Source organism: Onychostruthus taczanowskii, unplaced genomic scaffold, assembly GCF_017590055.1.
Source record: "Onychostruthus taczanowskii isolate IOZ18803 unplaced genomic scaffold, ASM1759005v1 scaffold483, whole genome shotgun sequence".
NCBI classification, from domain to species: domain Eukaryota; kingdom Metazoa; phylum Chordata; class Aves; order Passeriformes; family Passeridae; genus Onychostruthus; species Onychostruthus taczanowskii.
Window position 1 is genome coordinate 17125 of NW_024502381.1, and position 8131 is coordinate 25255.

General features: G+C 54.2%; 1 protein-coding gene and 1 non-coding gene across 2 annotated transcripts; one reads left to right on the forward strand and one right to left on the reverse strand.

Moving 5' to 3' along the window:
* The first annotated feature begins 1156 nt into the window (after positions 1-1156).
* Positions 1157-1238, forward strand: TRNAS-CGA. Its single transcript has one exon. It is a non-coding gene; the product is annotated as a tRNA-Ser (tRNA).
* A 1559-nt stretch (positions 1239-2797) lies between these two features.
* Positions 2798-7443, reverse strand: RNF41 (ring finger protein 41). Its single transcript, XM_041414950.1, has 2 exons — positions 7342-7443; positions 2798-4821 (listed from the first exon to the last, which is right to left on the reverse strand). Exons 1-2 carry the CDS (start codon positions 7413-7415, stop codon positions 4470-4472), a joined length of 426 nt encoding a protein of 141 aa, XP_041270884.1. The 5' UTR covers positions 7416-7443; the 3' UTR covers positions 2798-4469.
* Positions 7444-8131: the final 688 nt, after the last annotated feature.

Consider the following 8131-nt stretch of genomic DNA (forward strand, 5'->3'; position numbering starts at 1 on the left):
CCCCTGCCGGCCCGCCGCCACTGCCGCGCCCGCCGCCGCCGCCGCCGCCGCCGGTCGCTGTCCCCAATCCCGCTGTCCCCGATCCCGCTGTCCCCGATCCCGCTGTCCCCGATCCCGGTGGCTGTCCCCGCCGCTCGCACCGGCCCCGGTCGCTGTTACGGCCCCGCCGCCCCCTTTGGTGCTCTCCCGTTCCCGCACTGCCGCTCCCGCCGCCCCGCTGCCGCCCCCTGGCGGTGCCGCTCCCGCACTGCCGCCTCCGCCGCTCCCGCCCGGTGTTGCCGGTGCCGGGCGCTGTTCCCGCTCCCGCCCGGTGTTACCGGCGCCGGGAGCTGTTCCCGCTCCCGCACCGCCACCCCCGATCGTTGTTCACGACACCGATCGCTGTTCCCGGCCCCGCCGCCCCCGTTGTACCGCCCGCCGCGCCCGCCACCGCCTCCTGCTGGTCCCGCTGCCGCCGTTCCCGCCGACCCCGCTGTCCCCCGGGCGCTGTCCCGGGCCCCGGGCGCTGTTCCGGGCCCCGAGCTCCCGCTCCACCGCCCGTTGTTGGTCCCGCTGCCCCCGGGCGCCGTTCCCGGTCCCGCCGCCCGCAAGTGCGGCAAGAGAGGCACGACAGGGAGAAATGGGTTCAAATCGCAGGAGATTGGGTTTAGACGGGGTATTGGGAGGGAATTCCTCCTCGAGAGGGTGAGGAATGGATTCCCCAGAGCTGCCCCATCCCTTGGAGTGTTCCAGGCCGGCTCGGACGGGGCTTGGAGCGGCCTGGGGTAGGGGAAGGCGGGGGTGGAAAGGGATGAGACCCGGAGGGAGCACCGGAACGGCACCGAGCACCGGGCACCGAGCACCGGGCCGGGCACTGGGCACTGGGTATTGAGCACCAAACCGGGAGCCTTGAGCACCGAGCACTGGGCACCGGGCACTGGGTATTGAGCACCAAACCGGGCATTGAGCACCGGGCACCGGACAATGAGCACCAGGAAGTGAGCACAAAGCCGGACACCGAGCACCGGGCACCGGGCTTTGAGCACCGAGCCGTGCACCCCGCGTTGAGCACCGGGCACCGAGTACCGAGCACCGGACACCGAGCACCGGGCGGGGCGGGGCCGGGAGCGGCGGCGGGGCCGGGTCTATGCGGAGCGCGGCGGACGGAGGCGCGAGAGTCACGGTGGCCGAGTGGTTAAGGCGTTGGACTCGAAATCCAATGGGGTTTCCCCGCACAGGTTCGAATCCTGTCCGTGACGCGAAGCATTGTTTTGCTTGTGGGGGACACACACCGGAGCTCCTCCGGTAGCGGCGAGCACACCGGGTAGCGGCACTTTTAACGAAGGGAGCATCACAGGTGCCCCAGGCCCCGGTACCGACTCTTTTAACGGCGGGAACACCGGGGAACACACACCCTCAGTCTCCGGTACCGGCTCCTTTAACGGCGGGAACACCGGGGAACACACAACCTCAGCCTCCGGTACCGGCTCCTTTAACGGCGGGAACACCACGGCCCCCCCAAGCCCCGGTACCGGCTCCTTTAACGGCGGGAATAACGGGGACCCCCTCCCACAGGTCCTGGCTCTTCTACCGGGGGTAACCACAGGGATCCTCGCTCGGTTACCGGCTCTTAACGGCGGCAACAGCGGGGAAAGCACGGGCTCTCCCTCCGGTACCGGCTCCTTTAACGGCGGGAGGATCGGAGAGTCCCCAAGCCCCGGTACCGGCTCTTAAAGGGGTGGGAACAACGGGGAACCCCCCCTAATCCCGGCTCTTTTTGGGGTGGGAGCAGCAGGGACCCCCCCCTTCCCAGTCCCAGTCCCAATCCCAGCTCTTTTAGGGGTGGGGACCCCCGCAGTCCCAGCTCTTTTTGGGATGGCGACCCCCCCAGTCCCAGCTCTTTTTGGGATGGGGACCCCCCCAGTCCCGGTCTTATAGGGGTGGGGACCCCCCAGTTCCAGTCCCAGCTCCTATTGGGGTGGGAGAAGTGGGGACCCCCCCCTCTATTCTCTGATCTTTTAGGGGTGGGGACCCCCCCCCCATCCCCAGCTCTTTTAGGGGGGGGGACCCCCCCGTTCCAGTCCCAGCTCTTTTAGGGGTGGGGACCCCCCCCATTCCCAGCTCTTTTTGGGGTGGGGACCCCCCAGTTCCAGTCCCAGCTCTTTTAGGGGTGGGGACCCCCCTACCCAGCTCCTTTTGGGGTGGGAGAAGTGGGGACCCCCCTCTACTCTCTGACCTTTTTTAAGGGCATAAGTGGGAACCCCACTCTGGCCTCTGCTCTTTTAAGGGTGGGAATAAGGGGGACAAGTTCATCCTTTTTGGGGAGCACATCTGGGGGGCTTCAGGGCAGGGGGACCCCCCAGGACCCTCAGCCACCCCCGTTCCCTCCCAGGAGTGACATTTATTGATCCCCCCAGCATGGGGAGAACAGCCCCAAACCCCCAGTTCCAGTCCCAGCTCTTTTAGGGGTGGGGACCCCCCATTCCCAGCTCCTATTGGGGTGGGAAAAGTGGGGACCCCCCTCTACTCTCTGACCTTTTTTAAGGGCATAAGTGGGAACCCCACTCTGGCCTCTGCTCTTTTAAGGGTGGGAATAAGGGGGACAAGTTCATCCTTTTTGGGGAGCACATCTGGGGGGCTTCAGGGCAGGGGGACCCCCCAGGACCCTCAGCCACCCCCGTTCCCTCCCAGGAGTGACATTTATTGATCCCCCCAGCATGGGGAGAACAGCCCCAAACCCACCCATTTTCACCCCAAGACTGAGCCCCCCAGCATGGGGAGGGTTTTGGGGTGCAGAAGGAGACCCCCAAAGCGAGGATAAAGCAACCAGAATTCTGTTTATTGATCACTTCAATCCCTGCCTCCCGCCGGATCTGCCGGGACCGACACCGGAGGAGAAACAATGGTAAAAAAAAAAAACAAAAAAACAAAATAAATGCAAATAAATTAAATTCCCAACGAGTCCCACGGACTCAGGCCAGAGGTGCCCGCCCAGGGTACCTGGAAAATCAAATAAAAAGGGGGAGTAAAAATAAGAAAAGGTCAAAAAAAAAAAATTAAAGTACAAAAAAAAAATAAAAATACAGAACCACAATCACGAGTGTCTGGAAAAATAACACCAAGGGTGGAGAAAGCAGAACCAAACACGGATTGGGAGGAGGTGGGAGATGCTCCCGGGGCCAGGGAACGGGGCATGCACAAAGTGAGGGGCACAGGAGGGTCCCCAAGGCAAGGACCCCTCACTCCAGGGTTGGTGACACTTGGGGACACCAGGCCAGGTGGAAATTGAGGAGGGGGCGAGGAGATGGAGCTTGCTGGGCAGCAGGGCTGGGATTTGGGGGACCCCCGAGGGGTCTGGCAGTGCGTGGAGCCCCCACTCCCCCTCTCCTTGAAACGGCCGAGCTGGGTTCCTAACGGGTCCAGTCAAGGGGGGAACCCCAAAAATCCGAGTCCAGGAAACCCCCATTGTCCTCAGGTGGATTTTTTTCAGAACCTCAAAAATCCGAGTCCAGGAAACCCCCACTGGCCTGAGGTGGATTTTTTTGGGTCTCCATGAGCAAAAATCGCAACCCCAAAAACCCAAGTCCAGGAAACCCCCACCATCCTGAGGTGGTGGAACCGTTGATTTTTCTCAGATCTCCTCCACGCCATGAGGGAAAAACCCAAGTCCAGGAAAATCCTGACATCCTAAGGTGGATTTTTTTGGATCTCCACGCCACGAGTGAAAATCACAACCCCAAAAATCCAACTCCAGGAAACCCCCACTGTCCTGAGGTGGATTTTTTCAGATCTCCACGCCATGAACCAAAACCACAACCCCAAAAATCCAACTGCCCTCCTGTCCCTAGGTGGATTTTTCTCAGATCTCCTCCATGCCATGAGGGAAAAACCCAAGTCCAGGAAACCCCTGCCATCCCAAGGTGGATTTTTTTCACATCTCCTCCACTCCGTGAGCGAAAATCACAAACCCTAAAAGTCCAGGAAACCCCTGCCACCCCAAGGTGGACTTTTTTTGGATATCCTCCATGACATGAGCGAAAATCACAAACCCTTAAAGTCCAGGAAACCCCTGCCACCCCGAGCTGGATTTTTCTCAGATCTCCTCCACACCATGAGGGAAAATCACAAACCCAAGTCCAGGAAACCCCTGCCATCCCAAGGTGGATTTTTTTCACATCTCCTCCACTCCGTGAGCGAAAATCACAAACCCTAAAAGTCCAGGAAACCCCTGCCATCCCAAGGTGGAATTTTCAGATCTCCTCCACTCCGTGAGCGAAAATCACAAACCCTAAAAGTCCAGGAAACCCCTGCCACCCCGAGCTGGATTTTTCTCAGATCTCCTCCACACCATGAGGGAAAATCACAAACCCAAGTCCAGGAAACCCCTGCCATCCCAAGGTGGATTTTTTTCACATCTCCTCCACTCCGTGAGCAAAAATCACAAACCCTAAAAGTCCAGGAAACCCCTGCCACCCCGAGCTGGATTCTCCTCAGATCTCCTCCACTCCGTGAGCGAAAATCATGACGAGCCCCGGCTCCAGCACCATGTCCTCGCCCATGTGCTGGTTCTCGCAGGCCATCACCACCACGGCCTGCTTGCCGGGGATGCGTTTGGCCACGTAGTTCTCGTAGTAGCGCCGGTTCATCTGGCGCGTCTCCAGCGTGGCCAGCCCCTGCGGCCAGTTGCGCTCGTGGGCGTTCTCGATCAGCTCGTTGGTGATGGACGCCGGGCAGCCGCTCTCCACCAGCGAGCGCTTGATGACGGCCTGCAGCACCGCGTCCGGCGTGGAGATCATGCCGCCCCAGCGCGTCACCCGCGCCGGCTGCAGGGAGTTCACCCACCTGGGGGGACGCGCGGCGGTCAGGGATGGGGGTTTGGGGTGGGATTGTGGGGGTTCAGTCAGCTTAGGGGGCATAATGGGGTCAGGGATGGGGTGGGATCGTGGGATTGTGGGGGGTTCACCCACCTGGGGGGACACGCAGGGATCAGGGATGGGGGTCTGGGGTGGGATTGTGGGAGTTCAGCCACCATAGGGGGCATAATGGGGCCAGGGATGAGGTGGGATCGTGGAATTGTGGGGGTTCAGTCACCATAGGGGGCATAATGGGGTCAGGGATGGGGTGGGATTGTGGAATTGTGGAGGTTCACCCACCTGGGGGGACGCGCGGCGGTCAGGGATGGGGGTTTGGGGTGGCATTGTGGGGGTTCAGTCAGCTTAGGGGGCATAATGGGGCCAGGGATGAGGTGGGATCGTGGAATTGGGGGGTTTCAGTCACCATAGGGGGCATAATGGGGTCAGGGAGGGGGTGGGATTGTGGAATTGTGGAGGTTCCCCCACCTGGGGGGACGCGCGGCGGTCAGGGATGGGGGTTTGGGGTGGCATTGTGGGGGTTCAGTCAGCTTAGGGGGCATAATGGGGCCAGGGATGAGGTGGGATCGTGGAATTGGGGGGTTTCAGTCACCATAGGGGGCATAATGGGGTCAGGGATGGGGTTTGGGGTGGCATTGTGGGGGTTCAGTCAGCTTAGGGGGCATAATGGGGTCAGAAATGGGGGTTTGGGGTGGGATTGTGGGGGTTCAGTCAGCTGGGGGGACACACGGGGGTCAGGGATGGGGGTTTGGGGTGGATTTGTGGGGGTTCACCCAGCTCAGGACACTCAGAGGGGTCAGGGATGGGGGTTTGGGGTGGGATTATGGAATTGCTACACACGGGGGTCAGGGATGGGGGTCTGGGGTGGATTTGTAGGGGTTCACCCAGCTCAGGACACTCAGAGGGGTCAGGGATGGGGGTTTGGGGTGGGATTATGGAATTGCTGAGCTCAGAAAACAGCTCCAAGACCACTGAGCTCCACCTGAGAGCAATCCCCCACCAGGGCACAAAAGAACTGCAAATTCCCCCCAAAAGCCATGCACTCCTCTTCAAAAAACAACAAATTTCCCTCAAAAAATGACAAATTTTCCTCAAAAAATTACAAATCCCCCCCAAAACCTACAAATTTCCCTCAAAAACTGATGAATTTCCCTCAAAAACTGATGAATTTCCCTCAAAAACTGATGAATTTCCCTCAAAAACTGATGAATTTCCCTCAAAAACTGATGAATTTCCCTCAAAAACTGATGAATTTCCCTCAAAAACTGATGAATTTCCCTCAAAAACTGATGAATTTCCCTCAAAAACTGATGAATTTCCCTCAAAAACTGATGAATTTCCCTCAAAAACTGATGAATTTCCCTCAAAAAATGACAAATTTTCCTCAAAAAATTACAAATCCCCCCCAAAACCTACAAATTTCCCTTAAAAATCAATTAATTTCCCTCAAAAAATGATTAATTTCCCTCAAAAATCTATGAATTTCCCTCAAAAACTGATGAATTTCCCTCAAAAATCAACAAATTTCCATCAAAAAAAACAAATTTCCCCCCAAAACCTACACATTTCCCTTAAAAATCAATTAATTTCCCTCAAAAAATGATTAATTTCCCTCAAAAATCTATGAATTTCCCTCAAAAACTGATGAATTTCCCTCAAAAATCAACAAAGTTCCCTCAAAAAATTACCAATTTCCCTCAAAAAAACCAAATTTTCCCCCAAAACCTACACATTTCCCTTAAAAATTAATGAATTTCCCTCAAAAAATGACAAATTTCCACAAAAATCAACAAAGTTCCCTCAAAAAATTACCAATTTCCCTCAAAAAAACCAAATTTCCCCCAAAACCTACACATTTCCCTTAAAAATTAATGAATTTCCCTCAAAAAATGACAAATTTCCCTCAAAAAAACCAAATTTCTCCCCAAAACCTACACATTTCTCTTAAAAATCAATGAATTTCCCTCAAAAACTGATGAATTTCCCTCAAAAATCAACAAAGTTCCCTCAAAAAATTACCAATTTCCCTCAAAAAAACCAAATTTCCCCCAAAACCTACACATTTCCCTTAAAAATTAATGAATTTCCCTCAAAAAATGACAAATTTCCCTCAAAAAAACCAAATTTCTCCCCAAAACCTACACATTTCTCTTAAAAATCAATGAATTTCCCTCAAAAAATGACAAATTTCCCTCAAAAATCAATGAATTTCCCTCAAGAAATGACAAATTTCCCTCAAAAATCAATGTATTTCCATCAAAAATTGATTAATTTCCCTCAAAAATTGATGAATTTCCCTCAAAAATCAATGTATTTCCGTCAAAAATTCATTAAATTCCCTCCATTGAATTTCCCTCAAAAAATGACAAATTTCCCTCAAAAATCAACAAAGTTCCCTCAAAAAAATGACAAATTTCCCTCAAAAAATGACAAATTTCCCTCGAAAAACAACGAATTTCCCTCAGAATCCCCCGAAATGCCCCGCACTCACTCCAGGATCTCGTTGTACTCGATGGTCTCCTCCAGGTTCTGCAGGTTGGGGTTGACGCTGCGGATCGCCCTCATGTAGGCCTTGAGCAGCTGGATGTCCCTCTTCTGCCAAGGTAGGGAAAAATGGGATTTGCAATGGGAAAAAATCCATTTTTTCCCCTTTTTCTGGGGGGATTTTGGTGTCCAAGCACCAAAACTGACCCTTGTTTTTTCCCCATATTTTGGCGCCCAACAACCCAAACCTGCCCCTTGTTTTTCCTCTTTTTTTTAATATTACAAAGATAATAAATGCAAATATAAATTAAAACTTCAAATGAAGACCTTAAAACTTATTAGAACAATAAATAATAACTACTACCATATATATATATCAGATCTTTTACAACATCAAAAATTACTGCAGAGCCACACTCAACCCACCGCTCCCCTCAGCACAATTTTTTCCTGTTTTTTCCAGATTTTTCAAGGATTTTTTTTTGGGATTTTGGGATTTCTGGAGTCCCCAGTGTGGCCCAACCAACGCCTGCAGAGCCACACTCAACTCACACCTCCCTACAGCCTTTTTTTTTGGTATTTTATGGGGGGATTTTTTTATTATTTTGGGATTTCTGGAGCCCCCAGCGTGACCCAGCCCAATCCCACAGACCCACACCTTCCCCCAGCCATTTCTCCCCCATATTTTTGGGGGGGATTTTGGTTCCCAACACCCCAAATCTGCCCTTTCCAGCCCAATCCTGGAGTTCAACCAACCCCTGCAGAGCCACACTCAGCCCACACCTTCCCCTCATTAC

Excerpts from the sequence above, each read along its gene's own strand:
- RNF41 (XM_041414950.1), bottom strand. The coding sequence starts at position 7,415 with ATGAGGGCGATCCGCAGCGTCAACCCCAACCTGCAGAACCTGGAGGAG. Across the intron at positions 4,822-7,341 it reads GAGTACAACGAGATCCTGGA|GTGGGTGAACTCCCTGCAGC; the intron begins GTGAGTGCGGGG and ends GCGTCCCCCCAG.